The 14,665-nt window shown below is 40.7% G+C and overlaps 1 protein-coding gene across 8 annotated transcripts in view; it reads left to right on the top strand.

Annotated features, from left to right (window-relative positions):
• PRKN (parkin RBR E3 ubiquitin protein ligase) overlaps positions 1–14,665 on the top strand; it is a 1,214,117-nt gene that overhangs the window by 378,139 nt on the left and 821,313 nt on the right. For all 8 annotated transcript variants that reach the window (XM_070603183.1, XM_070603184.1, XM_070603185.1 and 5 more), the window contains one exon: positions 13,053–13,296. In XM_070603183.1, the coding sequence (XP_070459284.1) occupies positions 13,053–13,296 (244 nt within the window). The remainder of the gene's footprint in view (positions 1–13,052; positions 13,297–14,665) is intronic.

Below are 14,665 nucleotides of genomic sequence, written 5' to 3' on the forward strand. Positions count from 1 at the left end.
TTTTGTTATATAGTTGTAAATATTTCCTTCATTAATCTCTTTCATGATTTTTATCTAGTATATATGTATACACATGTGTACATGCATATCCATAAGTGTATGCATGCATGCATGTATGTATATACACATAGTGCCCACATACATGCATAATTTACCTCAGCTCTTTTTTTGCTTTTTTCTTCCTGTACATACTGTCTTTAACACATGATTTTCATTCCAGAAGCCTGACAGTTCTAAAATTGTTTTAACATTGTTTGTTATATTTGCCAAATCATTCCCTTATTTCAGATTCTTTCACCTGGAGTTGGGACCAAATAGCATTCTGTGTGTGCACTTGTCTCTTTTAGCCCTTTTTCTTTTGAGTGTGCTGTATTTCAAAAGAGCTGGTGTGTTAGATTATAAAACTAGGTAAAGTAAAGTGGTTCATTAAATCTTTGCTTGACTTAACACCTGTTTTCAGTTGGCTTCACTTTGTCCTACTCCAAACGTTTTATCGGTTTACAAAACTGTCAACACAGGCAAGGCTTATAGATATCAAATGCCTGTGGGCACACAGAAGTATTGCTATTTGTATGTTAATTCCAGGATCTGCCCTATAAAGTATAATTGATGCCACATTTGATATTGGTAATTTGAAATGTCTGAAACAAACAACTGGCTATAAATTCTCTCTTTGTATGCATTGTGTAATATGCTTTCTTATATAGTCAATATAACCCATTAGAAAAGTTTGCATGACAGATGAAATCTTTTTTCTGTCCACTTATGAGTAAACTTCTTCTCCTTCACGGCAGTTCATGCTAGTTTTATATCTAATGTCTTACTGGGTGGTTCTGAGGGTGTGGTCCTGAGTGTAGAGAGCACGCCTCATTCTTTTAGGATCCTCTGGGTCCTGAAGCCTGCCTGGTTAGGGTATCCTTGTCTTGTTCCTACTCCTCCAGGTAAGTCCATGTACTCAAAGGTGCACGGCTTTCTGGCATACCTAAATGGCTAGCTGCAACAGAGACTGAGGAGGGTGTGGGTCTTGAGTACAGGATGCCTTTGTGCCAAGAATGGAGGATTTCACGTGGGTGAGGAAAGGTTGGGAGTGAGAGGCCACAGATGGAATGCCAGTGCTGGCCCTTGGCAGAGATTCTCAACTTGACTGAACATTAAGAGTCACCAGCGCAATGATTCAAAATGCAGATTTCCCAGACCAGCCCCTGTAGGTTCTGATTCCCTAGGTCTAGTATGGGATGTGAAAATCTTTTCTACTTGGCACCTCAGTTGACTTTGATACAGATTATGACCTGGATGGAAGCCCACCACCTGTTTAGAAACTCCTATGTAATCTTGTCTAATTCATGTAGTCTTCCTGAACCTAAGTGACTTAGTTAAAATGCTAAACATAATACTTGAGAAAGAGTTGGTGAAGTATTAAATGAGATTAAATGTGTTGATGTTTATGACAGGGATTTCCAAACAGTCAACACTGCTCCAGCCAGCCCTGGTTCACCCTCACCTCCATGTCCCAGGTTCATGTCCCAGTCAGGGAACCACACCACCCACCTGTTGATTGTCCTACTGTGGCAGCTGCATCTTGCTGTGATACTGAAGGCTATGCCAGTGATATTTCAAATTCCAGCAGGGTCACCCAGAGTGGACAGGTTTCAGCAGAGCTTCCAGACTAAGACTCAGAAGAAGGACCTGGCCACCCACTTCCGAAAAAGTGGTCATGAAAACCTTATGAACAGCAGCAGAACATTGTCTGATGTGGCCCAGGAAGGGGAGAGGATGGCGCGGAAAGACTGGGCAGGGTTCCGCTCTGCTGGCCACAGAGTCACTAGGAGTCGGAATCCACTCAATGGCACTAACAACAAAATGATTGTGCCACACAAATATTAGTTATTATTCTGGTTCAACCACTTAGTAGCTATGCATGATCTTTGAAATGACTTGGCTTTTCTTCATTTCAGTTACCTTATCTATAAAATCAGGATATTAATAGTACCTGTCTCACCATGCAGAGTAAAATGAGAAAATACTGAGAACAGTGTATGGCATGTAGACAATTTCAAAAATGGTAGACGTTATTGCTACTATAATCCTTTTATTAAGTCCTTCAAATTTACTTATTGAGCACCTTCTTTATGCTGTGGACAGCCATGTGTAGGGTGACCATATGATTTCTCTTTCAGACTGGGATAGTTAAAGTGGAGCTATTAACAATCACACTGGGACAACAGGTGGAAACCCAGTGATTCTGGATAAACCAGGATGCATGTCACCTAACCAACATAAACCAGAAATGAGAAGGTTTCTGAAGGGGGCTGCTTCCAGCAGTTCTCTTTACCTCTACTCCTCACAGAGCTTCAAGTCTCCTCTAAGTAAATGTTGAAAGAATATGTGAGGGTTATTATCTTTAGGGACTGCCAGATTAGGACTGGGGATCCCCCATCAGTATTTGATTCTGCCTAAAAGCATCCTACTTTCAGCCATAATGAATTCCAGCTTTTCTTCCCAACTCCGTAGGTCTCTCAACCCTAATTTTGCACATCCTGTTTCCTCTACCCGGAATGCTTTTCCCTGATCTATCAGTTTCCTAGAGCTGTCATAAGAAAGGACCACAATCATGGTGGCTTAAAATAACGCATATTCTCGCTCAAAGTTCTGGAGGCCAGAAGTCTGAAACCAAGGTGTCAGGAGGGTCTCTTTCTCTAAAGACTCTAAAAAAGAACCCTTCCCTGCCTCTTCCAGCTTCTAGTGGCTTCTGGAATTCCTTGGTTTGTGTTAACATAACTTCAATCTCTGCCTCGATTTTCACATGGCGGTTTCTTTTGTGTATTTGTGTCCTTTCCTCTTAGAAAGACACCAATTATTGGATTTAGGGTAGTCCTGAATCCAGGATAATTTCATCTCAAGATCTTAACTAGTTACATATAAGAAGACCCTAATTGCAAATAAGATCACATTCTGAGGTTCTGGATGGACATGGATTTTGGGGAGACACTATTCAACCCATTATACTTCCTTTAGTTGGAAGAAAATTAAAGTGAAAGAGTGGTTAGAGCTTTCTTCTAAATCAAGGCACTCTGCCAGGCTCAGTCTTCCTGAAGTTGTGTCTTTGACTTGATGGTTGAGATCTGAATCCTTATTCCCTCAGAAACTCATTTATAAATGAACTCCCATCTTGCCTTTCCATTCTCTTCACCAGAGCAGAGGAAGAAGCTTGAGTTACTATAGATCCAAGTAAAACATATGAACTGTAAGTCTGTGACCTGACCCGTCACATATAGGTTTTCATTAGCTTCTATTAAGAGAGGGACACAAAATACTGGCCACAAACTTTGAGGCACTTTCTCATAGCCCCCAAAGTTTTAGTACCCCCAATGGATTTTTGTAAGTTTCTTCAATTGATTTATCCAAGGGGAAGATTGGATCGTTCTTCTGTCCTTATAATACCGCAAAACATTCATATTATGAAAATAAGTTCTCTTCGATAAATTTAGAAAAATGTTTTTCCAAAGACAATATTTATCAGTTATTTCAGAGTTGAGGTCCAAAGCTGGGAGTCCCTGGTCATTGCCCCAGGACAGTACGTCTCTCTCATATCTGCAGCTGACCCTGTGACCCTTTGACCAGCGCTGTGTCAGCCTATAAGAGCTTTGACCCTCAGGGCTATACTTCGGATGGCCTGTGGCCTTAAGGCATTGTTTCTCCTGGATAAATGATTGCAGGAAAGAATTAGTTAGGACCAAGAGCTGAAATGGAAGAAATGAATACCATTTATCCTTTCTTGCAGTCAAATGTCAGAGTCTAGGAATTTATCTTGATTTGCAGACTTCCAGTGCCTTCCTACCAGCCACTGTCTGGAGGGCAACTCAGGCAGGCATCTGAGTAGAGTGCAGGTGGGAAAGAGGATAGCAGCTTCATGTTTTATTTATCAGAGTAGAAGAATTGTTGCACATGACATAAAATATCCAGATCATGAAAGAGGAGCTGACATAAGTAACAATGTGTTGTATTTATATCTGAAATTTAAACCTGAGGCTGGAAACTTAAGGAATTTACAGTCAAGGTGTGAAACTGTTTATCTCTGTGTCAGTTGTTAAAAAAATAAATACGAATGGCTGTCAGCTCTTGTTTCTTCCTTGCTGCTGAAGAGCTTGACTGCATCTTACCCTCCTCCTGCTGCTCTAGCGCACTGGAGTCACTCACACTCCACCCAGGGTCCGAGGGGCATGACCTCAGATTCACCGAATGGCCCCTGGATGGCCAAGTACCATCATTTGGTACTTGGCTACGTTGTCCTGTTTGGCAGTAAGGCATCTCCTTGATTTAGGGAGAAACTTTTAATATTTAAGAATAAGTTGCCCCTGATTATTTTTCTCCCCTCTAGAGTCTACGTAACTCTCTTTCCTTATAGCTGTGTGTTAGGTGTTTGACTGGATAAGAAAACACCCATTGCGTTTTCTTCCCTTGTGAAAGACTTTGTCGTTTGTTTTTCATGATGTTTTTTGAGGAGGATGGATGTATTGTAAAGTGGTCAGTGGTTCATTCCAGCTTTCTGCTGATTTGAGATAAGCATTTCCTGTGTGCCAACAGTTTGTTTTAAAGACATGAAATAAAATATAGCTATTTTCATTCCAGGTTGGCTACCGATTTATTGCAACCTTGAACAAATCAATTTATTTCCCCGTGCTTAGTTACTTAGTTCTTGGGTCTATAGTAACCAGCTTGGGCTGTAACCCAAGCAAGGGGCACACCTAGTTCTTTTTAGCTCTGACTGAGAAGTGCCCTCGTGGCCACCCAAGAACTCGAGAAACTATGGATTAGAAATACAGCATAAGAGACGGGGGTAAAGAAGGAAGGGAGGTATGGGAGGGGGCAAGGGACAGAAGGAAGGCAGGGGCAGAGAGAGGGGAGACCATCCAAAGACCATCGAATTCTTTTAGAATGTGGAATTATAGGAGGGATGAAAAGAAGAAAACCAGAAACAAACAGGGAGAATAACATGATGGCAGACCATTAGGGCCTAGCAAGGACTAGGCCCCCCAAAAGGATATAAACATTTTTATTCTTAGTGGGTTTTTGTTTTGCTGTTTCAGGAATAGCCCCATTACTGAAAAATATCTTTTCTGCACATTATTAGCAAAATCTCTGGCAATTATAAATGTTCTTGTTGAGTTTTGGGGAAATGGAGAGCACAGTGAGAGAGAGGTGGTGTATGGATGACAGTTTGCCTGCTTCATATTTTTTCCCTTGGGGTTGAATCGTCTCGGGGTAAAATATCTTTAGGAGAAAGACATAATCTAAACTAGATTCCTATTATTGAAGCTTCATCTCTTCTTGCCATATATGCACAAGACGGAGAGTGTTTGTTCCCCACCCCCTACTGGAATACTAAAATAAGCACAAACAATGACTCATAAAAAATTAATTTAATTATATTGGAAAAAGTCCATATATATATTTGTTTGTAGTATTTATCATAACTAGTGATAAAATAATATTTAAAGAAATGACACTAGGGGACATTTCTTGTGAAGTTTACAACATGAAACATGATTTTCACTTGGTTTTAATGGGCCTAGGATTGATCATCTGTTACTCTTTGTATTTGGGAAAGGGCTAGCAGGGATAAATGGGATCCCAGACCTCAGTCGCACAAACAGCACTAACCTCATCTCACAATAAATCATTTACTGCCTGACTAACATGTGACAAAGTCGATTGAGTCTTATTTCGTCTCCTTCCCCTCCCCTGTTGAGCTCCCTCTCGTATAGGTCCTAATGAGCAGAGAAATGATCCCAGGCCTGCAATGGGAGGGACACTGAGGGTGACAGGGCTCAGACCCACACCGGCTAATTAGCGTGGGGCTAATTCACCTTTCCCAGTAATTGTGTTACTCAGCCTTTGGCAACCACAGAGGGGTCTTTCAGCATCTCTGTGTAGCATATCTTTGATTAAAATGAAAACCAGCCATAAGAAATGTGCAGTAAATTCAAAGCAGAAGAAAAGATGAAGTATCTGTCTTTTAAAAAACCTCTTTTTTGCAATGAAATGTCAAGTTAAAGGAACAGTTTTTCTTCTCATCCAGTTAATATAAATTGGTATTTAGTGTTTGTTGAAAACTTGGAGGGGAACTGGAGTTATGAGAAAAAAATTGGTTGGAACAATTCCGTTTTGGTTATTCTGACGCCCTCTGAACATCTCTAAGCTCCTTTTGTCTTTAACCACGTTATTGCATTGTAACCACACAAAACGTTTAACTATTAGATTTAAAAATATCTTTAAACAACTTCCCAAATAATTGCCATTTTGTCTTTCTTTGAAATAGAAAATAAATTATTAAAAACTGTGATGGGCTTACAAAAACATCTGTTTGTTAGAAGTTATTTTTGGGAGAAGCAAGTAATAAGCGTTCTGAATTAACAGCAAAAAAAGGAAAAAAGAAAATTTAAGTCGTTTTAAAAGTGTTTCTTCAAAATTATCTAAGAAGGAGCTCCTTAATGTCCAAATAATTTTCAAAATTAAAATCTGATAATATCATTGACTTTAAATTAGGAAATCTTTTATCTAATCATTCCTGGCTGATCATATTATTTATTTTCTGGGAAAAAAATTCTGTGCTATTAAAAATTCAAATGAAAATCACAGATTTTCAGACCTTAAAATGCAAGTTAGTACACAATAGAAAGTATGACAGCCTTTCAACTGAAATAGTTTAAGCATTTTGTATGATGAAATAGAGTTTAACAGACTTAGAACTAAAAATGAATGAATAATATTGAAGATAAGCTAGCCTAATTTAAAGATAGCACAAATTGGTACAGTAAGTATGCTGATGAATATAGATTGATCAGTATCCTTGTAAAACTAAATTGGCTGGAAGGTTCTGTCCGATATATTTACTTCTAACATGAACTCAAACAAGGCGAGAGGCAGTGTGGGGTATTTGAAGGAGCATTGGGTTTACAGCTGGAAAATGTGGGCTGTAGAGCTGGCTCTTTCATTTCCTAGTTCTGTGTCTTATTGCGGCGAGTTACTTAAAGCCCTCTGAAATATTTTCTTTTTTGGTTTTTGAGGAATTTTAGCCCTGAGCTAACTACTCACAATCCTCCTCTTTTTGCTGAGGAAGACTGGCCCTGAGCTAACATCCATGCCCATCTTCCTCTACTTTATACGTGGGACGCCTACCACAGCATGGCTTGCCAAGTGGTGCCATGTCCACACCCGGGATCCGAACCAGAGAACCCTGGGCCGCCAAGAAGCGGAAAGTGCAAACTTAACTGCTGTGCCACCGGGCTGACCCCTGAAATATTTTCTTGCCTCTGAAATGTCTGCAGAAGTAGATATGTACTTCACAGGATCATTGAGTCATTCAACAAACCCAGGTGGAGATCTATTATGAACACATCCCTACAGTAGATACTGTGATACGAATTAGAAGGATTCAGTATCTTTTCTTGAAGATGGTATTGTCTGGTAACAGAGAAACGCATCAAAAGTAAGTGCAGTAGCATGTGACAAGTGCTGTCTTCTCAGGATGTTGGGATCTAGAGGGAAGCCGAATGAAAAGCAGCTGGGGCTGGCACTGGCTTTCGGAGGCTGCGAGGTCTTGTTGCCAGACCACTTCCACCCTCTTCTCATTTCTTGGCATGCTTTGACCGACACCTCGATAACTGGCACTGGTTCTTATTTTCTTTTTATTTGCAGAGAAAATTTCACCGTGAACTAACATCTGTTGCCAATCTTCCTCTTTTTTTTTTTTTTCTCCCTAAAGCCCCCAGTGCACACTTGTATATCCTAGTCGTAAGTCTTGTATGTGGGCCACCGCTGCAGCATGGCAACTGACAGACAGGCAGTGTGGTTCCACGACCGGGAAACAAACCTGGGTCCCCGCAGCGGTGAGCGCTGAACTTTAACCACTAGGCCACCAGGGCTGGCTCTGGTTCTTATTTTTGTTATCCTTTTTCTTTCTGTATCAGATCCACCCAAACTTTCTTTTGTGACCTCAATTGTCCCAATGGCTATCTCCCCCAGTTTTTAACATTCTGGACATCTGGCTTTTCTCCTAATCATTCCTTTGTGCCTGGGGCAGACGCATGGCAGCTTCCAAACCCTGTTCTTCACTATGACCCCTGTAGACTTGCCCTCTGTCTGCCCCATCCACCACCCCACTTCCTTTCAGCAGCCACACTGTGGAGATCGGGAGCTCAAGGAAGGATATCGGGGAGTCCTCAGCCTGGATTCCTATCCTGGCTTTGCACTTAGGAGCTGGGTGACATTGAACCTGTTATAAACTTCTCTGTGGCTCACCTTCATTTCTGTAAAATGGAAATGAAATGAAAAACAGTGACAACAAGTAATGTTTAAAGAGTTTTATTTGTGCCAGGCTCAGTTCTCCTGGCTTTACACATAACTCACAAGTAGCTCCCTAAGAGGATTATGAAAATATTAAACAACTTATTACATCTAAAGACCTTGTAACACAGTCCACAGGCTAGTTAGAGCTCAAAATATTATGTATTTATTTTACTTTTATTATTAATGTAATTGTTGTTGTTATAGCACATGAAAGCACTTTTTGAATAATGTGACCTTATTAACTATTTTTCAATCTCATTATTAATCATTTTAGAAACTATCCATCTAACCCTTCTCTGCATGTTTGGAAAACATTCCAATAGCTTTTCAACCCCTAGTAATTTTTCTTGTTAGAGTAACATTACTTAATTTTACAAGGTTTAAATGGTTAAGAATATTTTGAAAAGCATTATCAGGTTTTTCAAATTTTGCTTATTTCCAGTGTTCTAATTGTATTACCAGGCTCTCAAATATTTGAATCCTAATACCTGTATCAAAGGGATTCCTTTTTAGAAAAAGAAAAATACATCAATGTCTTGTGTATTATTGAATAATGGCCAGTTGGGCGAGAGTTGGTCTTGGATGGCAAACCACTCCTGTAGATATTTTATTAATACTGGGGTATCTCCAAATTTAAAATTCTGTATAAAGAAAGTCCAAGATACTGATGTCTCAGTCCCCAATGGGGCAATAGTTCTTCTTGGCAGCATGAGACCAAGCCCAGTTGGATGAATACCTACTTATTTTGTCCACACTAAACAACTTATGTCACTGCCTTACTTGTTGAATTAATACGTTGTTATTAAAACACAAAAAACATACAAATGTATTGTGTTTCCTCTTTGCCAGGCAATATTCTAGTTATTGAAGAAATTAAGATAAATAAGAGATTGTTTTTGCCCTGAGAAAGCTTAAAACCTTATTGGAGAACTCTACTGTCTTCCCGCTGAAAATCTCTACCTCACAAAGCTGAGGAATTATTTGTATACCATGAAAACTGAATATTATTTTGGGCATTGCAGTGGCTAAAGCACTGAGTGTTATCCAATTTGTTGTCCATGGGATGTGTTATTAACGTGGCTTTGAGCTGAACTAGCATGATGGTGCAGTTGTGTGATCTGGCAAAGGAGCTGCTTCCCGGATCAGTGTTTCTACCAGGGAGTCAAAGAATTAAGCAATGAATGGTCACAGAGCCATGGAAGGAGACTGAGGGAAATGAGTTCTGTAAACAGCACTGTAACTGAAATCTGTTTGGGGTCTTCCTAATCCCGTTTGCAGCTGTACCCTGAGCATTAGGAAAATTTGAATTTGAAAGGAAAATCTCAGTTTTTGAATTTCTTCCATATTTGTGAAATTTTAGCAGCCCCAGAGAATTAGCTCTGGTTCTTCATGTGTTTCATGGCATCTGAGCATCTAGGGATGTTTTTTGGTATAAATGTTTAGTTTACAGAAAGCTGGAGTGCTACCAGAATAATTGTCACATCTGTAGGTTCTGTTTATTCCACCTTCTTTGTACATTTTCCAAATAGGATTGTGTGAGTGGAGCAGCCAAATAGGATTCTGAGGCATTGTTGATGCACAGACAAGGGACCCATCCTCTTTAGTTTTCAAAACTCGTAAATGATGCTAACGATACTAAAAGTACGTACTGAGTTATTACTGTGGATCGAGGTGTGCACTCTTTATATCCCCTTAAATCTTCAGAGCAGTCTTCAAAGTTGGTAATATTATTGCCAATGACAGATGTAGAAATTGAAGCTTAGGGAGGAAAAGTAATTTGCCAAAATCGTACAGCTAATAAATTACATCAGGCTCGAGTCTATATGACTTTAAATTCCATGTTCTTTCTTCCACATTCTCCTGATTCCCCATGGAGCACTTTGGGCATTGAACTTATGACTATTTATATTTGTTCGTTCTTTCATTCTTGTTGCCCTTCAGTCATTCACCTTTTCAATTGACAGACATATTTTTCATATCTACTAGCTTCAAAGCACTGTCTCAGGCGTTCTGGTAAATAAAAAGATAAATATGAACCAGTCGTTGCTCTCAAGAATTCCTAAATTAAGTCACAAGATCAGACCCACACACACACACTCACTCCCCACACACATCCTGTCCAAGCTCTGACCACTGCAATAAAAAGAGCATGACAGGCAGAGACGGTTGGCATTCAGATGAGAGCGGAAGGCATTGCTTTCATCTGGGAGGATAACATGAAGCACACAAGCCCTGAATGTGGAGAGGGGAATTGCATCTGACCAAATTCTTGAGGCTCCTTGAAAAGGACACATGTGGATAAAAACCTCAGGATATATGAAGATGCTCATTCTCAACTGTTTCTTGTTGTTGCAAAGCCCCTGTCCTCACGTGCCCACCCTTGAGTGTACTCAGATCTTGATGTCAGTTTGTGTGAAATTACTTAGGCTAAAGGCTATGTACAATTCCTAGAGTGCTGGCTGAGCACTGATGTGATGATAAATAATGATAAGACGTCAATTAGTCCACTCAGAATGGAAAATAGAGTATTGTCAGCTATTACTGCTTAGTGACAACCACAAAATCTCGGTGCCATACATTAATAAGTGTCTCTGTTCTGCGTGTCTTCAGGTCAGCTGGGGGTCTGAAGGGTCCCCAGCCTGCATTCAGTGGGAAGGCTCTGTTCAAGCTGTGGGTGTGGCTGCGCTTGGTCCTCCCTGTGGGTCAGGCTCAGGGCTGTGCCGCATGTGCAATTCTGGCGCCCAGGCTGAAGAGGCAGGCACTACCCAGGGGTGCGCTTTGGATGGCTATGGCAGTGGTGCAAATACATTTTAAGGCTCTGGTTCAGTCATAGCTGCTAATGTCCCGTTGGTCAAAGCCGATCACGTGGCTAAGCCCAAAATCAATGGCAGGAGGAGGGAAGATAAGAGTGAATATTTTTGAAGAATAAGCTAATCTACCACATATACAATGAAGGGGAGGTGAAGAAGATAAAAATCATAAACCACTTGGTCTAAAAGGAGAAAAGTCTATCCACAGTTGAAGAAGGTAGTAAGATGTTAGATTCGATTTCACAGGTAATTGTGAGACACTTTAGAAAGATGATGCAGCACATGCCACAAACTCTTGTACATAATGGATTGTAGGGAGAGAGAAGAGGTGAGGGAGTAATTACACAGCTATTGTAATGATGGAGGCCTCAGATGGGAAGGTAATAACTGGGATATAAAAATGCTGAAGGCTATTTCTGAGTCAGAATGTGTTACATCTTGCTGGATGTAACAGAGGAAGGCAGAGTCCAAGGTGATGATTCCATTGACACCTTTAGAAAATATGGGAGGATAATCAGAGTTTTAGGTGGGAGAGGAGGGCCTGACACCTGGATAATGCAGAAGTTGATGGTGCTTTGACAGAAATAGGGAGGTCAGGTAGGAGTGCACTGTGGGAACAGAGAATGATGAACTAGTGACCACTGCTGAGCGGGAGCTGTCCTGGGGAGAGAAACAGAGCTATGAGGACAGGCAGCAGGGCGGGCAAGTGTGTTAGAGTGACAGAGGTCCAGGACATGGGATGGAGAAGAGGTAGAAATGGGATTTAGGGCCAGAGGGCATCCTGGTGACCTTCCTGAGTTGAGGAGGCAGACACCAAGCAGTGGTGTTCAGGCAGGAATTGCCTATGGATGAGGGCCACCACTCTTAAAAGCTTGATAGTGATGACTATGGAGCGCTGGGTGGGGCAGCGGATGAGGGGGCAGAATTTATTATTGTTATTAGTATCCTTGTGTTTGCATGGATGTCCTCTGAACATTGCTAAGATGAGAGAGAGAGGCAAGAGGTAATTTGAAGATGTTGAGATTCAGGGCTTTCGTGAGAGAGTAAACTCTTACTCTGTGGGAAGAAGGTCGCAGACAGATGAATGATTGTTTCTATCCAGCAGATATTCTGAAATTGGGATTTGATTTAAAGTAATCTGGTTTTTGTGCTAGCAAATGATCTGACTTCTAACTTTACTAAATTTTCAAGTGTCCTGTTCGTACACGTGAGTATATAGATACAGAACATTGTTGTAGATGTTCGTTGATTTTAACTGTGAAATTGGATGAAACAGTGATGACCCTTGGGGTGGAGTCACATCCATGTGCTGTCAGTTGCTTCCCCATTGGTGTGATGATGTGTTTGCTAGCGACACAGGTGGTGTATGTGGACTCCACCGTGAACACATTTATTGTAAATTCTAGAGAAAAATGACTAGTAATGGATAATAACAACTCTCAGTACTTTTTAAAACAGAAAGGAATGCCAATATTTAAATTTGGTAATTAAGAGCACATATTTCTGAAATAAATTAATTTTAAAAGAGTAGTATTTTTCACCATGCTTACGTATGCAGTTTTTTCCTAGTAGATTTCATGTCCCTTTGACTATTACTTTAATTTTTTGTTGTCGTGTTCCGTCTAGCCCCACGTTTCGGTTTCTGGCCCTAGTTCAGTGTAGCTGTGTAACACACATATGTATGAGTGCTGTGGCCCTGCTGGCAGGATAAGTCTGCCTAACTGGATCAGTCATACCTGTCACCCTCCTTTACGCTCCATGACGCCACATGGATCTCATACCTAAACAGATTTTAGGATAATTGCATGCTCTAGGACTGAGGACAAGTTTATCTTTATCTGATATTTTCATGCTCGCCCCTTTCTTGTGTGTTTTCACCTCTCTGCCACATAGAGCTGTGACCTGGACCAGCAGAGCATCGTTCACGTTGTGCTGAGACCCCAGAGAAAAGACCAAGAAACGAACACACCTGGAGGGGACAAGCCACAAAGTGCTGCCATGGGGGGCTCTGAGAGGGAACCTGAGAGCTTAACGCGTGTGGACCTCAGCAGCTCCATCCTCCCCACCCACTCGGTGGGCCTGGCTGTTATTCTGAACAGTGACTGCAAGAATGATGTCCCGCCACCTGGAAGGCCAGGTAATTGTAAAAACACTGTCTGTGGCCAGTAAAGCTTTTTGTGTAGTAAAGTGTCTATGGAGAAGGGCCTCCCTATGTATCTATTTAGTTCATGATGAGTTCTAGAAGGAGACAGCACTGGAAGGTGAGTACTCAAATGTAAAAATTGAGGTGAATACATTTAATAAGTACAATGGAGCAGAGTAGTCATATTAGAGTGAACATAAGGGATGGAGAATGTGTCAGGGCCATGATGACAGTATTCTTTTTCAAGAGCTAGGGGTGCTGGGGACTTGTGCTATCTTGTGCTAAGTCAAAATGTATGATTATGATGCATACCCGTCCCTCTCAACATTTGCCTTTCTTTTCTTCTGCTTCTTATTTTCTTAAAACACATTTTGGTTGATTATGTTCCTGATGATGTAAAGAGATTTTAAAAAGCAGAAAGAGAACATCAGAGGTAATGTTAGTCATCTGCAGGTGCTAAGAAAACAGGTTACAATGTCGATAACGTCCTTTCTGTGAAATGTCCTTCCTTCTCTCTATGTTACAACCCATTTCAAAAATCCTTTTCTTTAGCAAGGATGGTGATCCCTTTGTTATTTTGACAATATTAATGTTTCCCTTAGTATTTTATTCTCCAATCTAAACAGTCAAAGGTGTAACAGGATTATTTTTGACTGTGTGACAGAAAACACAAAATAATATCAGCGACTTTACAAGGTAGAAGTTTATTTTTCTCCCACATACAGTAAGTAAAGACATAGACAGTCCTGAGCTAGCATGGCTTTCATAGTGTCAGAGAGTTCTGGAACCAGAAAGATGGAGGCCTAAAATAATATTTAATAAATTTTTGAAAATCACGGGTGAGACTGCAAATAAAAGAAGGAAATTTTCTAGGGACGAGTGAAAAAGTAGAAACAACACAGCCTCCATGTTATGGCTTGATGAGTGGTGTAGGTCCATGCCCATGATCCAAACCCATGAACCTGGGCTGCCAGGTTAATGACAGACCAGAGCACGCCAGACTTAACTGCTGTGTCACGAGGCTGGCCCCAGCTGTCTTTAAATAGAGGATTGGATAAAACCCAAATTTAAATGCATGAGCTGATGTTCTGGTGGTCCTGATGTATTGTGGAGGGAAGGAAGGCCATCCTTCACATACAATGGGCACCTAGGAGACTAAAAGAAAATGTGAGAAGTGGGAAAAAAAAGTAAGAAATGAGGAGAAATTAGATAAATCTAAACATCTGCAGTACCTATACGGTCCAGAATGAGAAGTTAATATAAATATCAATCCCACTGTTATGGCACATCTGATGTTTCAAGTAGAACATACATAAAGTCCTTCCAGAGAACACTCAGGTGACATGGCATTGATGCCTCCAGA

Source organism: Equus przewalskii, chromosome 32 (assembly GCF_037783145.1).
Source record: "Equus przewalskii isolate Varuska chromosome 32, EquPr2, whole genome shotgun sequence".
NCBI lineage: Eukaryota > Metazoa > Chordata > Mammalia > Perissodactyla > Equidae > Equus > Equus przewalskii.